The sequence below is a fragment of the Cibotium barometz genome, chromosome 63 (genome assembly GCF_041138505.1).
Source record: "Cibotium barometz isolate CiBa-2024 chromosome 63, ASM4113850v1, whole genome shotgun sequence".
Taxonomy (NCBI): Eukaryota; Viridiplantae; Streptophyta; class Polypodiopsida; order Cyatheales; family Cibotiaceae; genus Cibotium; species Cibotium barometz.
In genome coordinates, this window is record NC_141108.1 from 3533957 (window position 1) to 3553231 (window position 19275).

The 19275-nt window shown below is 42.6% G+C and overlaps 1 protein-coding gene across 2 annotated transcripts; it reads right to left on the reverse strand.

Annotated features, from left to right (window-relative positions):
* Positions 1-14086: 14086 nt before the first annotated feature.
* On the reverse strand, positions 14087-18396 carry LOC147603575 (putative pentatricopeptide repeat-containing protein At3g15130). Of its 2 annotated transcripts, none has more exons than XM_086796188.1 (2): positions 17971-18396; positions 14087-17586 (listed from the first exon to the last, which is right to left on the reverse strand). In XM_086796188.1, the coding sequence occupies exon 2, from the start codon at positions 17579-17581 to the stop codon at positions 15095-15097; it is 2487 nt and encodes an 828-aa protein (XP_086652314.1). In that variant the 5' UTR covers positions 17582-17586; positions 17971-18396; the 3' UTR covers positions 14087-15094. The 2 variants fall into 2 exon arrangements, with proteins under 2 accessions (XP_086652314.1, XP_086652313.1); XM_086796187.1 differs by having other exon boundaries at positions 17944-18396.
* Between the last annotated feature and the right edge of the window lie 879 nt (positions 18397-19275).

Here is a 19275-nt window from a genome sequence, read left to right on the forward strand (position 1 = left end):
TAGGTCAGATGAGAGTCATCTGGTAAGTCATCTGACCTACAGTTAGCTAAATCAGATATAATCAGAAGGTCAGCTGAGAGTCAGATACAATCGGTTGTAGGTCAGCTGAGAGTTAGGTGGAGTCAGATACAACTAGCAGCACATTAGAGGTCATATGAGGTGTTAGGAGTGAAGATCAGGGCTGCTGAGAGTCAGATCTGACCAAGGTGAACATTTAAGTAGGTCAACTGATTCAAACTGCGAAGGTTTAGGTGTCCAAATCAAACGCTGTCAGGATCAAGAGTTGTCTAGAGCTATCTTTAAGCAAAGTCCACTGAGCTATCTTTAAGCAAAGTCCACTAAGCTTAAGAGAGGCAAGCCAAGACCTTCAGTTTTTGTGTTTGTTTGTTTGGTGTTTGGGGGTGGTGCCTTGTTTACCTGATCTCATCATGCCTTCCTGTAGTGGCAGCTAATTGTAGCTAGTGTGAGAGCTGAAAAAGACCTCATAGACTGGTGCCCCCATTGAGGAAGGCTCTGAATCAGGTATAGCTTGTGATAAGAAGCAGGTATTATGGAGCACGGATATATGCCTACCTATTTGGGGATTGTTCTTTGGAGAGGAATGGGAAGATGCTCATACATTTTTAGAAAACATGGCTACTTCATGCATTCTAAACAATAAGGATATCCCAGCAGGAGGACTATCTTGGTCTTGGTACTAAGAAAAGAGGTAAAGGAATGGTTTTAACAGCTTAGATAGACAGGTTCAGCAGTATCTTGTTCAATTGGAAGCAGCTTTCAAAACTCAAATTTGCAAAGGAAGAGATGGAGAAACCTTATAGCAGAAGATTATTGGTCTGAAACAAAATAAATTGGATGAATACGTTGACTATAAAGCTAAATTTTTTGAGGTCATTTAGGGAAGGTCATTTAGAGCCTTAACCAATCCTAGGGAGGTGGTAGAGTTTTTGAAAAAGTACAGATTCATTGGAGGATTGCATCCTCTGCTAAAAGCTAACACAGAAGAGGTTGAACCTACTGACTTAAAAGAAGCAGAAGCCAAAGCCTTGTATAAGGCAAAGAAGTACAAACACATAAAATATATGCAAGGGAAAGAGGAAGATGAAGGACCATCAACCACAAGAGGAGGCGAAACAAAAATAGAGGACAAGGAAGCGGAGACTATGCAAGGAGGACACCCTCAGGGTAACAGCTTCTTTTTCAGCAGCATACTAGCTGCTCATCTCATAAAAAAAAACATCCCTGCTTACCCCTCAGCTCACGATAGAGGTAGAGAAATGGAAGGAGGTAGAGGAAGGATCCCTAATTTTCAATGTTAAAGTTTGGTCATGGTATGAATAATTTCCCTTGGCTTAGAAAGGAGCCTGGTCAAGCTCTCCTTACTTATCTACAGGCTGCTCCACAAGTAACACATCTTAGCAGGAGGAAATCAATAGAGAAATCCTCGAGCTCAATAACTACCACAGGAAACAGGGGAGAGGATACTGGAAACAGGGGAGAGGATACTACACTTAGTTGAGTTGGGGAAGCCAAATGACATAATGGAAGATGATCTTTCTATATGTTCATCCATTGATACAATGGACAAAGGTATGTCAGCTGAACATGACTATGAGAGTTTAGATGAGGTGGGTGGTTTGCTTGAACTTTTTCCTATTGAAGAAGAAGATGTGTTGGGTGATGTCTGCCTTAACAAGTAGAATATCAATGTGGGATCTATGTGTGATAGTCAATTGGTGAATGGATGCATGATTTTTGAGGATTTGTGTGAAGTTAATGGCTTGTTTGATGAGGATGGTGACAACAATAATGATGGTGAGTCCATATTGGAGATGGGATCTAGTGTAGGGATAGGGTCATATGTGTGTCTGCAAGAAGAGACGCTCGTGGTAATGGGAAACCAGCTGATGTTACCATATTGCTCATTAGAGAGTGATAGCCATGAGTTAGGTAAGGAGGATGAAGAAACAAGGCATCATAAGACTATGTGCATGGATTTTTCCACATATTTTGTTTGAGAGTGTTGATACAGTTGAGCTAGATAACCAGGACATACATGGGGAACTTGACATGCTAATGGATGATGCTATTCGGGAATTTTTGGCAAAAATAAATACATGCCAATATGAAGAGAAAATTATTGGGATAGATAACCAAGTGAAGAAGACAGAGTGTTTGCATGTGAATAAATGTGCTGATGCTTTATTACTTTCGAAACTTTATCAAACGGAGTTGTGTGCACAGATGCATCACAATTAGTATCTTGCAAGCAATAATATATATATATACATACATATATACATCTCTCTCTTACACACAAAACAAAAACAAAATCAGCATGTGCCTTAGACAAATTGATGCTACATAATGGTTATTAAATATAGTTTGTCTTTTTGAGTTTACAAATCCCTTTATGATTTTTAGGTTTTACCTCTTTATCGGTTGCTTTAGCTGAGATAGTGTGTGTGATGAGAAGGTTTCACATAAAGTCTTATTTAGTCCCAATGGTGGGACACAGATATCTTGTGTGATTTATGCAATCAAGGCCTAAAACTATCATTAGCTAAGTGGTGGCACTCATTTTGTCACTAGGTGAGTCCTTTCTTAACCTTGAGCAAGGTGGCAAGATCTCACAAATGAAGTCATTGACCGAGTGGCACTCATTTTTTTAGAGACCACGTAGACAGACTTCCACCTTATCATCATCATCTACTGACACACCAATAGATGCAAGGGATTCCACAATACCCTTTATCTTCAATGCATAGTCATTCACAGACATGCTCTTTTTCTCCACAGTATGAAGTTCATTCTTCAACTGTATCTTACGTGCCTTGGTATTTGTTTCATAGAGTTTTACTAAGGTGTCCCATGCCTCCTTGGGAGACTTGGCATCCTAAATATGCCCAATCATGGTGTCCTGTATACTAATGGAGAGCCAATACATAACTTTCCTGGATCCTTGGTTCCAGTCTTTAAACTCTTTCACATCTGCAGCAGTCGAATTTATGTCCGGTTTCTCTGGTGCCTCTTCATGCTCACCTTCTATGTAGTCCCAATAGCCTTTTCCCATCAGGAAATTCGTCAACCTCAACCTCCAAGCATGGAAGTTATTCTAATCAAGCTTCTCAGCCACAATCTGGGTTATCCCATCATTTGACATCTTGTCAAACACACAATTTTACCAGAAACAGCACTCTGGTTTTTCTGCACAAACTGCTGTATTTTCTGTAGCGGTACTGTAGTACTCTCAAATGTCACAACCAGTGACTTCAATGTGCATACATATACCCAATGGCAACTGTTGACCTCTTTGCAGCATCTACAATGTCTGCACAGTCGATCTGTCTTCCTGCAGTTCTTAAAACAGAGTTCTGCAGAGAATTGATGACTTACCCGCAGTGCTCGAAATCGCCCGCTTTCTGAAAAACGGAGGCCCAGACGCGCCCGGAACGCGTTTTCGGCCCCGAAAATTAATGTCCGATAGGACATTATAGTTGCCCTATAGCTTTACTCCCGCGAAGAAAGCTCCTCAATCAGAGATCATTTGCCGGTGCCTCCCGTAGAGCTCCCGACAAGGGTGTAGTCACCAACACAAATAGGAAAGAGTAGTTGAAGCTCTTACCCTCGTACCGCTTCCTGTGGTTCTCTTGCTTGCAGCTCAATCCTTAGCACAAACTAGGTTCTGATACTATGAAAAGATGCAAGGGGGAAGAGAGCTTCAGCTCTTGCAAAGCACACACACACTCACAAAATCCTAATAGAGAACACACAAGGTGAGAGGCTGAAAATCTTCTTCTTCTTCACTCAACACTCAACACACTATATACAAAGATGAGAGTACACACAATATGAAAGATACTCAACCAAATACATACACGGGTTCTCTAGTGTGTGAACCCAACTAAATGAGCTGGCGCTATAACTATGCCAGTCTCTAGAATGGCTATCACACAGCCTTTCATCCCACTGGCTGCATATCACCCAAGATCTCACTAACCATGCCAGTGGTGTAAGTGTGGGGCCTATTCCCCAGGCGGGTCATCAGTGTCCACCGCCTCACTAGACGACCTCGATATCTCAACATCATTTGGTCGTTTACAATCTTTTTCATAGTTGAAAGAATTTTTCCTGCTCATATTGGTGGCATGTACAATGGTTGTGAAATTTTTTTTTACTGTCTTCTTTCTCTTGCTTACACAAGTGTTCCTATATTTGGTAGGTCAGAGATGGGAAACCCCCCTGGATGCGCTTCCCAGTGATGATGACACATTTTGGTCACTGTGCACGCTTCTTGGCATACTGGAACACGAGCTTTCCACCTTGAGTTTTCACAACCCGTGTCTGGTTGGACTTAGTTGCATAGCTGTGGTGAGACGCTGATTATGCCTTCCTACACCACAATTGATGTAGCCGTCCACCATAGCCTTTTTCTGCCATGGAGATGCCCATATTAGGTGCCGTTGAGGTGTTGTTGATGCTGCGAAGGTTTCCTTTGCAGTGTTATTCAGCCCTTATGTTTGAATTTGTTATTGCTTGAATGCATCAACTCTACTAAAGAAACTTCTCCTCTCTTCTCCTCCATGAAGAAACTCCTCATGTCTTCTCTATGCTACTCAGATTGAGAAAACAATTCAGCTCAACCAAAATGGATGAGAAAACAATTCAATTCAACCAAAATGGACTAGAAGAAGAAAATACCTTTTTTCCTAACCTAAACCTAACACTTAATATAAGGAACTGAACCTAAACTAAGAGAGCTAGACCTAAGCTCTGATACCATGTTGAGAATCATGGATCAAGCTCTCCTACTAGCAAAACATCTACCTAATCATGTACTAATCTTACACTAATCACAGCACTTATCTAAAGTGAATAGAAATGAAAGAAACTCATAATGAGTGTGTCCTAATTAAGTTGCACCCAAGTACAATTAGACACCAAGATGAATTAGCTTGGATACATAAAGAGACTTGAGATAAGTGCAAGTGATATGATTTCATTATTTGAAATGTCTCCCTTTTATGTGAGGAGAGTAGAACTTGGCTTTTCTCTTGCATGTGGGATAATTCTCAACTGGTGATGTGGCTTCTCACACTCACTCCATACTTTCCTTATGCCCAATGGCATCATATTCCTCAACAATCCTCCAGGATCAAAAGGTATTATAGAACAACCAACCAAAGTGCCATCAACAAGCATGCATACTCTCCCAAGATCAAATGGAAAATTAGAAATTTGAACAATCTGCAACATATAGGCATACCCATCTCCTCTAAGATCAAATGGCATATCTATAAAGAAGTCTCTATCTATCAACAACATGTTTTCCAAAACACATGAGGCATCATACCTCATCAAACATACCTTGGCCACATAAGAATGAGCATCTAACCTCATGAAGTTCTGTTGTGCATCATTTGGAATGGTCTTCATTTCCACATTCTCTTGAAATTCACTTTCATCTGTGTTCATATCCAACCCAACCTGGATCATTTCTAAAACATTTCCCTTGAAAACATCTTCATCCTGCATAGGAAGAGAAGGAGTTACCCCCTTCCGGCTCTCACAAATCACCAAATCATGCAATGCCTCATCTTCAAGTACCTCCAAACCCAAATCATCTGCATTTAACTCATCTGAACATTCATACAAATCTTTATCCATCTAGGCAAAACAAGAGAGAAAATAAACATAAAAAAACTAAGGGATACCATGTAGGGCAGCTCTCTAGATTCCCAGCAACACGTCAGTTTTGAGATTTTAAGCTTAAAGCTTTATAAGTTATGATATTTTAAGCTTAAAGCTATTGTGTGGACTACATGGGGCTTGTCTAGCACATGGGCCATATTTCTATTTGACACGAGTTTGAGAGAGGATTTTGTGTGGGTGCTTTTGCACATGGGTCATATATCTACTTAGAACGAATTCAAGAGAGGCTTTTGTGCCGGACCTCCAGCAGACCACCTTTCTTAATGTGCTGACATTGTTGCCTACTCCTCATTCTCTTCTTTCTCTTTTAATAAAGAAGTCAAGTTTTTTTTACTATCTTGCTAAAAAAAATTTGGTTCTACATTGTGCCATGAAACGTTTCAGCCCCGAAAAGTTTCACATTTATATAGCATGAGAGACGGCCACAACGATTACTCACAGCCACCACATTTTGTCCAAGCTATGACCATAGAGAAATGTGTACTTACAGCTCTGTGTCTTATTGTAGAGACGGCCATAACTATTACCCACCACATTTTATATAGGCTTTGACCGTGGAGGAAGCAAGGAGCTACATGATATTCCATCGGAATTGAAGGCATTCACCCATTAGGGATATCACTTCATTATAAACATGTGGGGTGCCACCTACGAAGATTGGCTAGCTAAACCCACCAAACTAGGTACTAAAGTTAACCTTAGTCCCTCTACCAAGAGAATTACCCTAAGAGATTAATACCACCTAAATAATGTGCCCCAACACATGGATATGAATCTATGTATGGATTCTAGATCACATACAATTTCAACACCCTCTCTTGATCTAAGCATACATACCTCACAAGGTGTGCTATCATGTTTGTGTGAGATAGTGTTCCGTAGTCATCTTTGTGCCCACTCCAAGAGGGGTTGAACAAATCATAAATTTTAAAAAATCACAAAGCCACTCAATCTTTCTCACAGTCTAGATTGAGCTTGACCACTAACCTTTATAATGTGCCAACAAAATCAGATTAGCATAATGATAATGATTCTCACAAAGCAATGAAGACTCCTTACAAAATGTGCACTCAACTATGAGAAGTAGTGCTCACAAAGATCATAATAACACATTAACACCCACTCACAAAGATTCTCTCAACAAATGATCAAGAGTAAACCCTCTCTCAATAAATGGACAAGAGTACTCCCATGGAAGGGAGCTCCAATACCATATAAAAATATCACTTAATCTAGAGAGCTACTCACTCACCAATGGTTGGATGAGAGCTCTCTTAACACAAAGTAGAGATCCTACTTAGCAATACTAATCATCAACATAAAATAAATGGATTAATACTAAGCATGCATAAACAAAAGTGAAACAAGCATAAATGAGGCTTGACACAAGTATTCCATAAAGTATGCTTAAAGCTCTATTATCACCAAGGTTTCTAAGCATGCAAAGATTGCACATTTGAAAAGATGCAGGGGGGAAGAGAGCTTGAGCTCTTGCAAGCACACACACACTCACAAAACCCTAATAGAGAACACACAAGGTGAGAGGCTGAATATCTTCTTCTTCTTTACTCAACACTCAACACACCATATACAAGATAAGAGTACACAATATGAAAGGTACTCAACCAATACATACACGGGTTCTCTATAGTGTGGACCCAACTAAATGAGCTCGCGCTATAACTATGCCAGTCTCTAGAATGGCTGTCACACAGCCTGTCATCCCACTGGCTGCATATCACCCATGATCTCGCCAACCATGCCAGTGGTGTAAGTGTGGGGCCTATCCCCCAGGCGGGTCATCAGTGTCACCGCCTCACTAGACGAGCTCGATATCTCAACACTTCCCCTCGAGCTCAACTCCATCTCATGTACACCAAGCGAAGCCCTGAATCTGCGGAGCTTCTCTGTACCCAATGCTTTGGTGAAGATGTCAGCTACCTGATTCTCTGTGCTGACATAAACAAGGTCAAGATCTCCTGCCAAGACCTTCTCTCTGACGAAATGGTAGTGGACCTCTATATGCTTCGTGCGAGCATGAAAAACTGGGTTCCTGGCCAACTGTATACTGCTAATGTTGTCACAAAAAATGACAACTTGTCTATCCACTGATAGACCCAAGTCTGCAAGTAGCTTTCTCAACCAAGCTACCTCACATGCTGCCATAGTAGCTCCTCTGTACTCGGCCTCTGTACTGGATAGAGCAACCGTAGGCTGCTTCTTGCTGCTCCAAGTCACAGTAGCACTCCCAAAAGAAAATATGAATCCACTGGTAGATCTTCTATCTGAGATACTACCAGCCCAATCAGCATCTGTGTACCCATGTACACATATCTCTGTCCCAGTCTCATAGAGGAGTCCACAATGCAAAGTAGACCTCACATACCTCAGTATGCGTCTCAATGTATCCAAATGCGGTTTCCGTGGAACCTGCATAAACTGACTCACCAACCCAACAACATAGCTCAAATATGGCCTGGTGATCGTCATGTATATCAAGCTTCCTACTATGCGTCTATACATAGTAGGATCCTCCAAAATCTCTCCTGAATCTACACTCAACTTGCCATTCTGATCCAATGGCACTGAGATAGGCTTACAGTCTGTCATACCATACTTGGACAACATGTCCAAGCCATACTGTCTCTCCAGTAATCCAATACCATGTGGTGACCTAATCAACTCGATGCCCAAGAAATATCTGAGCTCCCCCAGATCCTTTATCTCAAACTTTTGTCTAAGCAAGATCTTTACATCAAAGATCTCTGCATCATGGTCCCCCGTAATGATCAAGTCATCTACATAGATGACAACAAGCACAACCCCTCTATCACCATGTCTCACATACAGCGAGAAATCTGCATTGGCTACATGAAAGCCAATAGTGACAAGATATTCAGAAATCTTGTCAGACCATGCTCTTGGTGCTTGTTTTAAGCCATACAAGGCTTTCTTCAGCCTGCAAACATGCTCGGGGTGACCCACATCCTCATAACCAGGTGGCTGCAACATATACACCTCTTCTTGCAAATCCCCATGCAAGAATGCATTCTTTACATCCATCTAATGTAAAGACCATTGCTTTGACGCAGCCACTGCTATCACAACTCTCACTGTTGCCATCTTGGCAACTGGACTGAAAGTTTCCTCATAATCAATGCCATATGTCTGCGCATATCCTTTGGCTACCAATCTAGCCTTGTACCTGTTTATGCTTCCATCACTGTTATGTTTTACTTTGTACACCCACTTGCATCCAATGGCTTTCTTGCCTTCAGGCAATTGCACTAAGTCCCAAGTTTCATTTCCATATAGTGCATTCATCTCCTCATCCATAGCTTTCTCCCAACACACATTTCCAACAGCCTCATCAATGCATGTGGGCTCTACAACCTGCACAACCTTTGCCATATATGCATAGTGATGTGCCACATAACCATCATAGGTAAATCTCAGCACAGGATTTTTCACTCTCCCAGATCTTCGTAGCTTTTCATTCATGGCTTCCATAGCCTTCTTTACACCAGGTGTTCTCATAGCTGGGATCCCAAGCTCCTCATCAAGGCTCAAATCTGAGCCACTAGACTCTCCATCAACATGAGAATGCCCTGCAGAAATGTCAGGCATACAAAGGGACTCAACCACTTTCTCTTTTTCTTTACGTGATGTACTAATCACATTTGCAGGACTGGTATTATGACGCAGCCTGCTACTCTCTGCTACTCCATGGTCTATCTCAACAGACCCACTAGATGAGGACTCTCCTGGTCCACTCGAAGACTGTGATTGCTGACCTGCATTCTGTGTAACCACACTTCCACTCACATCAGTCCCAACAGCTTCTTTTTCAGCATACCAGCTACTCATCTCATCAAAGACAACATCCCTGCTTACCCTCAAATCACGTGTAGCAGGGTTATAACACCTATATCCCTTTTGCTCAAGGGAATATCCAATAAACACACATTTTTCAGCTTTCGGATCCAGCTTAGTTCTCAGCTCATCTGGCACATGCACATATGCAATGCATCCAAAAACTTTCAGATGAGACAAATCAGGTTTTCTGCCAGTAAACCTCTCCTCTGGAGTTACATCATGTATGGCTGCAGTTGGAGTCCTGTTCATGATGTATACTGCTGTAGAAACAGCCTCAGCCCAATAGCTATGCGGCATATTTTTCTCTTCCATCAATGCTCGCGTAATCTCAGCAATGTGCCTGTTTTTCCGCTCAGCAACTCCATTTTACTGCGGAGTATATCTGCATGTAAACTGTCTCCGAATACCATTCTTCTTAAAAAATTCAGAGAACTCATTGGAGAAGTACTCTCCCCCTCCATCTGACCTTAGGCACTTTACATATTTTCCTGTTTGCTTTTCAACCAAAACTCTGAAATTCTGAAAGTGAGTGAACACCTCACTCTTCTCCTTCATGAAATATACCCACACTTTCCTTGTGTGGTCATCAATGAATGTCACATAATACCTGCAGCCTCCCATAGACATGGTCTTCGTAGGACCCCATACATCTGAATGCACAACATCTAGTGCATTTTTGCTCACATATCTGTTACGTGGAAACACATGCTTTGTTTGCTTCCCAAATTGGCATGCTTCACATATTTTCTGCATACCTTCCACTTTAAATTTTGGCAGCCCTGTCACAATCCCTTTAGTCTGCATAGACTTCATTCTAAGCACATTCACATGTCCAATTCTTTTATGCCAAATGTCTGTGTCTGCAACAATTCCTGAACCATTTGCAAACATCGCAACACTCATTTCAGGCATGTCTACATTCAATGTAAACATTTTGCCCACTCTGTTGCCTTTTGCAACCAGCCTACACTTGTCTTTAAAGTCTTCAATATAACAACCATCAGGGTACTGAACCTACAAACCCTGCTCAATCATCTGGCCAACTGAAACGAGATTCTTTGTTATGTTCGGAACGTGAAGTACATCTGCAAGGTACTTCACTTTGCCATCCTGCATAGACAATGGCACATCTCCAACATGGGCAATTGGATGAGCAGTGTCATCCCCTGTTTCCACAAAACCTGGTCTTTCCGCGTTTTTCATCTCCTTGAACCACTCCCCATGACTTGTCATGTGGTTCGAAGCACCTGAATCCACATACCATACATCATCTTTTTGTGCTGCATCAACATTTTCAGACATGGCATTCACGACATGCTGCATAACAAACAACCTTTCATTATTCTCATTATTTCTGCTTGAGGATGCATAGTTGTTTTGCTGCACTTTTCCATTTTGCATGTCAGCCTGCTTCTTATAACATTCTGCCTGCACATGTCCAGGCTTACCACAATAATAGCATTCACGTGCATCATTATACTGCCTTTGCCAATTTTCACGGCCTCTTTGACTCCCCCTGCCTCTGAATTTGCCTTTTCCACCTGCGTGTTGTTGTTGTTGTTGTTGTGTATTCTGGGACTGTTGTTGTTGCTGTTGCTGGCCATAATTCTGATTATCTGTTCGACTATCCCCTTGACCGCGTCCACGGCCTCCTCTACCTTGTCCTCTTCCTGAACTTGTGTAGAAGGCCTGTTGCTCTGAACTGTTTTTGTTTTGTGAAGACTGTTGGTCTTCACCCAAGCTCTTCTCTTCTATAATCAGCATAGACACCAAATCTGTAAAGTTGGGAATGTTTTCCCGAGTCTGAATAGACATCTTGAACGCCTTGTACTGTGGCCCGAGACCACGTAGACAGACTTCCGCCTTATTATCATCATCTACTGACACACCAATAGATGCAAGGGATTCCACAATACCCTTTATCTTCAATGCATAGTCATTCACAGACATGCTCTTTTTCTCCACAGTATGAAGTTCGTTCTTCAACTGTATCTTGCGTGCCTTGGTATTTGTTTCATAGAGTTTAACCAAGGTGTCCCACGCCTCCTTGGGGGACTTGGCATCCTGAATATGCCCAATCATGGTGTCCTGTATACTATTAGAGAGCTAATACATAACTTTCCTGGCTCCTTGGTTCCAGTCTTTAAACTCTTTCACATCTGCAGCAGTCGGATTTATGTCCGGTATCTCCGGTGCCTCTTCATGCTCACCTTCTATGTAGTCCCAATAGCCTTTTCCCATCAAGAAATTCGTCAACCTGAACCTCCAGGCATGGAAGTTATTCTTATCAAGCTTCTCAGCTACAATCTGGGTTATCCCATCATTTGACATCTTGCCAAACACACAATTTTACCAGAAACAACACTCTGGTTTTTCTGCACTAACTGCTGTATTTTCTGCAGCGGTACTGTAGTACTCTCAAATGTCACAACCAGTGACTTCAATGTGCATACATACAACCAATGGCAACTGTTCACCTCTTTGCAGCACCCACAGTGTCTGCACAGTCAATCTGTCTTCCTGCAGTTCTTAAAACAGAGTTCTGCAGAGAATCGATGACTTACCCGCAATGCTCGAAATCGCCTGCTTTCTGAAAAATGGAGGTCCAGACGCGTCCGAAACGCGTTTTCGGCCCAGAAAATTCTGTCCGGTATAGTTGCCCTATAGCTTTACTCCCGCGAAGAAAGCTCCTCAATCAGAGATCGTTTGCCGGTACCTCCCGTAGAGCTCCCGACAAGGGTGTAGTCACCAACACAAATAGGGAAGAGTAGTTGCAGCTCTTACCCTCGTACCGCTTCCTGTGGTTCTCTTGCTTGCAGCTCAGCCCTTAGCACGAACCAAGCTCTGATACCATGAAAAGATGCAGGGGGGAAGAGAGCTTGAGCTCTTGCAAGCACACACACACTCACAAAACCCTAATAGAGAACACACAAGGTGAGAGGCTGAATATCTTCTTCTTCTTTACTCAACACTCAACACACCATATACAAGATAAGAGTACACAATATGAAAGGTACTCAACTGATACATACACGGGTTCTCTATAGTGTGAACCCAACTAAATGAGCTGGCGCTATAACTATGCCAGTCTCTAGAATGGCTGTCACACAGCCTGTCATCGCACTGGCTGCATATCACCCATGATCTCACCAACCATGCCAGTGCGATGACAGGCTGTCACACAGCCTGTCATCGCACTGGCTGCATATCACCCATGATCTCACCAACCATGCCAGTGGTGTAAGTGTGGGGCCTATCCCCCAGGCGGGTCATCAGTGTCTACCACCGCCTCACTAGACGAGCTCGATATCTCAACAACATCCCTTTATAGATACTCATGAGAAACTTGAGTTTCTCCCATGAATCTCTCCACCTCCCTCAATCAAAGGTAAGTGGCACAAAAATGGAGGGTGCCACTTAGGAAGATTGGCTAGCTAAACCCATCAAACTAGGTAGTAGGTACTAAAGTTTACCCTAGTCCTTCTACCAAGAGCGATACCCTAAGGTATTAATACCACCTAGATAATATGCCCTAACACACGGTATCTATGTATGGATGCTAGATCATATAGAAATTCCAACAAAGGATAAGGTGGCACCCCCCGGGGGGGGGGGGGGGGGGAGGGGGGGGGGGCAGATATCAAGAGTGTGGCTAATCGGCCCTCACTTACATGCATTCTACTTGGCATGGTGCCAATAAGTTGTCCCCTAACCATCCGGCCACACATGGTCAACATCTAGGAATTGTCGGAACTATCGAGGGTGCCAAGCTACTCAACACAATGGTGGCTACTCATAAGGGGGGATTATAAAATTGAGCAACCCATCGCCTGCACAATGATAGTGAAGAGGGTAGAACATTGATTTCCAACATGAGGAGGGTTTAATATAGGTTTTTGGGTCCACTTGTGTGAAGGAGGCTATGGGCTATAAGCATTGGGAGGAAGCTATGGATGAGGAGATGGACGTATTAGATCAAAATAGCACTTGGGATCCAGTTACATTGCCTAAGGGCAAGAAGGCCATTGGATGTAAATGGGTCTATAAGATAAAGCATAACTCGAACAGATCAATTAGTGGGTACGAGGCAAGACTAGTTGCTAGACTAGTTGGTTTACTCAAACATTTGGCATTGGTTATGAGTAACCAATTTAGCCCCATTGCCAAGACCGTGACTATGAGGGGTGTGGTTGCATTGGATACATCTAGGTTGGCATCTTCACCAAATGGATCAGAAGAATACATTTAGGTTACGGGGGCTGGTTCCCAGGGTCGGATAGAGCTTACGAGGCTAGTAAGCAGCTACAGTCTATAAAGAAAGAATCGTTGTGGACCGTAGCAGCTTTTACAAACACAGATTGTAGGAGGAAGTCTTTTTAGTGCAACCACCTGGCTATGAGCACCCACACCACCCACATCTTGCGTGCAAGTTAAAGAAAGCATTGTATAGGTTGAAACAAGCACCATGGGCATGGTCTGACAAGATAAGCAAATGCCCTCTATGTGAGGAAGATAGAGTTTGGACTTCCGTTAACATTAAAACCTCCCTCTTTCTCCGTTGTGGTGTTTACTTTTGTGTGAAGGTGGTGTTTTTTTGGGGTGAAAAGGGGGAGGGGGGGAACATGGCAAACATGGTTCCCTAAGTAAGCATGGCAAACAATAATGCAAGAGAGAGCATCAAGTCCAGACCTGTGAACCCTGCTTTGAGAGGTATGTTCTAGAAACTCATGTAAACTCCATCTTTTTGCCCATGAAGAAATGAGGGTAGAATAGCTAGAATTGTTTAGCTATTTTCTCTGCTTGGTCGACTTTTGCTTTTGAATTTGTATTTAGATTGCATGCTTTTTAGATTTGGCATGACCATGGTCCCATTCTCAATAGGCTTCAGTACATCTTAAGCCAGACCCGCAAATGAACAACATAGACAATACTTGTTTTGCAGGCCAAAGTGCCAGGTTATGTGGAATTTTCATCCATAAACCGAGGGAGTGGGAGGGGCGTGTGTGTGTGGGGGGGGAGGGGGGTGTGTGTGGAGGGGGGGAAGAACATGGCAAACATGGTTTCCCTAAGCAAGCATGGCAAATAATAATGGAGAAGAGAGCAGTACGTCCAGACCTGTGAACCCTGCTTTGAGAGGCATGTTCTAGAAACTCGTGTGAACTCCATTGTCTTTTTGCTGGTAGAATAGCTAGAATTGTATAGCTATTTTCTCTGCTTGGTTGACTTTTGCTGTGTATTTTGTATTCAGATTGCATGCGTTTTGCCACCCCCATATTTGGCATGACCATGGCACCCCATTGACAAGAACCCATTCTCAATAGGCTTCAGTACATCTTAAGCCAGAGCGTCAAATGAAGAACATGGACAATGCTCGTTTTTGGGCCAAAGTGCCAGGTTATGTGGAATTTTCATCCATAAACAGAAGGCAACGAGTTGTGAGAACCTTCTGGAGGGGCTACATGGATAGACCACCTAACTAAAACCAAAAGCAGCATCCATAACAACATTAACCATCCCAAGAATTATGAAAGCAATATGCATTGCCTAAGAAGGTTGTGCACCTTTCAATTTTGGGTACAAATTTGCCATTATTATGGCAATGATTACATGATTGACACTCAGTAATGACACGTATGGTAGTGCCTTCAGTGGTGGTGAGAAGCCCAAAGCCAAATGTTGGTCTCTCACAGTGTCCATACAATGCATCTTCTTTACCCTGGTCAGACCCTGGCTCTAAAACTAATCCTGATTGGGGCACGTATCCTATCACCTTAAGTGAATCTCTCAGTTTCTTCAACTTCACACTTTCCTTCGCAAATCGTGGGTACATTTCCAATCCCACTACAAACTCATGCACCTCTTTGTTTATCTCAATCCATGCAGTCCCAGGCTTCTTCCTTGCTTCAGCACATTTTCTCAGCTCTAGGAGTTTAATGGCATCCTCCCACTTATGAGAATTAGCATAGATATTTGCCATTAGCACATACCCAGCAGCGATGTTGCTATCCAACCGGACAGCTTGACTGAAGCATTCTTCTCCTAGCTCCTTGTTGCTATAGAGTCTGCAAGCATAGAGTAGAGACAACCAACTTGTCATATTAGGTGAAAGAGGCATGGTATACAATAGCTCTTTTGCCTCAGATAAATGTCCCGAATGGCCAAGAAGGTCGACCATGGAGTTGAAATGTTCAATGCCTGGTTTGATGGTGTGATTGTCCTTCATAGATTTGAAAATATGCTGCCCTTCCATCACATCACCCGAATGACTGCAAGCTGCAAGAATGCTCGTGTAAGTCCTACCAATTGGCTTCATTCCCTCTTCCTTCATGTCGGCAAGGCATTGCAAGGCCAATTTGCAGAGCCCATGCTGAGCATAACCCGCAATCATTGCATTCCATGATGCCAAATCTCGGTTCTGTAGAGCATTAAACACCTTCCGTGCATCGTCCATGCTTCCACACCTGGCATACATGTCCACAAGACTGCTCACAAGGACAAAGTCTAACTGAAAGTCACTTTCAAAAATCTGGCCATGAATCAGTTTGCCTTGCCCCAATGCTCCTATGCTGCCACATGCTTTCAAAACACAAGAAAGAGTGAAACTGTCGGATTTTACTCCCTGTTGCTTCATTTTTTTGAAAAGCTCTAAAGCAGGATAGCCTTGCTCGTGCTGGGTATATCCAACAAGCATTGCATTCCATGAGACAATGTCTCGATTGGGCAAATCATCAAACACCGAACGCGATTCCTCAAGACTCCCACATTTGGCATACATGTCGATTAAAGTGTTCCCAATGGCCACATCAGACCTGAATCCATTTCTTATGATCTGATCATGTATGAGTTTCCCACTTACTATTGCATCTATGCTAACACATGCTTTCAAGGTGCAGAAAAAAGAGACTTTGTCTGGCTTTATACCCTCTCGTTGCATCCTTTCAAAAAGAGCTAAAGCAGAAAGACCATCTCCATGCTGCGTAAATCCGGCAATCAACACATTCCAGGAAGATATATCTGGTGCTACACCATCCTCTTTCATTTTCTCAAACATTTCGCAAGCAAGGGTATCATTTCCCTGTTCAGCATATCCAGCGATCATGGCGTTCCATGACACCACATTTCGATTGGGTGACTTGTCAAAAACCTTGCGTGCTTCTTCTAGGCTCTCAAATTTCACATACATGTCAATGAGAGTGGTCCCAATAGACACATCCAAGTCTAGTCCCATAATAATGATCTGGTTGTGAATTAGGTAGCCATCATCTATGGCTTTGACCATGGCATATGCTTTTAGAAGGCACAAAAACGTTACTCGGTCTGGCTCCATGCCATCCTTTTTCATTCTTTCAAACAATCTCAAAGCAGAAACTCCATCCCCATGCTGCAAATATCCTGCAATCAAGGCATTCCACGTCACCACGTCTCGACCTGGCAGCTGCTCAAATACTTTACATGCCTCTTCTTGGTCCCCACATTTCGCATACATGTCCACAAGGGTGCTTCCAATGGCCAAGTCTGATGCGAGTCCACTTTCAAGGGCTTGGTCATGTATGCACTTGCCTTGCTCTAATACACCTAAGATACCACATGTTTTCAGGATGCACAAGAAAGTAACTTTGTCTGGCTGAATCCCATCTCGTTGCATCTGATAAAACAGTCCAATTGCCTTTTCACTCTCCCCAAAAGATGTATGTGCTGAAATGATGGCATGCCACGTGTACACAGTTGGTCTCCCAACACTGCAGAACACTATATTTGCTTCCAGCAAGGTCCCACAAGCAGCAAATAGACGGATAAGGTGGTCCCCTAAAAACGACCGTGAATTCAGTCCATTCCCTATCATAAGGGAGTGTGCTTGCCTGCCACCTGACAAATCCTTACTTCTACTGCATCCAAGTAGAAGGGTCTGAAATGTGTCCCTTAATAAAAGCATCCCATGCACATTCTCCTTATATATGGCTTGAAGTGTCTTGTTAGACTCTAAAAGTGGCATCAAACCTGGCCAATCAGGAAAATAAAGTACATTTCAAAGCCAAACCCACAGCGAGATTTGCATTCAAAAACTTCTGAATCCCACACTACAGTAGCAAGCTTCTTAGATACATGATGGTAAAGTGGATCCAAAGCTTCCATGAACTCAGCCTTAACAGAGGGATGGAATACAAAATGATTTGCACAACACACAGAAAGGGCTTTCTTCAATTTTACCACCCACCATGAATAATCCTCAAGGGCCCTTCACTTCATGTGTCTTCCTAAACCCAATTAATGTTTTCTCTAGAAATTCCTTCAGCACCCTACCCCAATGTGTGCCAAGTGGTCCTTCTAGACCTTGAACCACAAATACAAACCTACCAAAGGGTGCTGCTGTTGGGTTCAGACCTTCAACTTTAGCAGAAATCCACAGAACCCTCTTCCTTGCATCATCCACAGAATCCTCTTTCTTGCATTAATTTCTCTCACTCACACGCGCGCGTGTGTAATGTCGCGCTGCACCTTACTGCCGTTGCTCTCGTTTCAAAAACCAGTAGAAAGCAAGCCATCATAGCCCCCTTTAGGTGATTATTTTATTTCTTAACATCCTTCCAAGTTTCTTTGTTTTACCTGAATCCTTTTCACCTTAGCAGGAAAAATTTGAGGATGTTGCTCCTTCTTCCATCATTTTGAAAAGGATTCTCAAAATTTGAGTTGGCTCTACGTTAAAACAAACATCTTTTGTCCTTAACCGTCCTTGAGGTAAAGGCATAACCTAGCTAGGCTTGAGCTCGAAAATATGGCGTGGTTTTTATTAAAATGCTTGCAATGCTCTGAAAAATGAAGTACCCTTATGTCCATGATGTATGTATGCCAGTGGATAGATCAGCATGTCTTGTATTTTGATAATGGTGCTGGCAAGCACATTACTTCTCATCGTGACTTGTTTTCCTCCTTGGCATCATTCCCAAAGGATGGAGAATAAGGGTTGTCCAAAAATTGTAGATTATACATAGTGATAGTCCTATGAGGACACCATCGAATCAAGGGATATATCTACTTGTGACTTTTATTAATGACTTCCCCAAGCAAAGCTAGTGCTTTAGACACTTTGTTTCTATAGCCGAAAATGTGTTTGCAGGTAAAGTTGGTAGCCTTCTCGTACAAATTGAGGGGGGGAAGTATATGTCAAAGGAGTTTCATGTATATATAGTTTAAAGTGGCATAAAACATCAATGTACGGTGCCTTACACACCTTAACAAAATGGTGTGGCCGAGGGGAAGAAGAGATCTCTCATGGAGATGGCACACTGCATGGTTAAAGGCCTCATGTTTTTTGGTTAAAGGCAATTATATATGCCGCTTATGAGCTAAACACATTCCCCACCAAGGCCTTCTAGACAATTACCCCTTATGAAGCTTGGAATAGCAGGAAGTCCTCTATGGCTCATTTGCATATTTTTGTTGTCTTGCTTATACTCTTGTGCCTGAGCAACAACACAATAAGCTAGATAAAATGGCAATTAAAAATGTATTTTGTGGGATACAACTCAAAAAACAAAGGCCACAAGGTGGGTTTTGGTGAGTAGAGATGTTGTATTTGTTGAGAACTTGGTTCAGCCCATGCTTTTATACAAAAAACAAGGACATCTTTGATACACTCCTCCCCTTTGTACAATCCTAGTAGATAGCCATATGTGGAGTAAATGAATA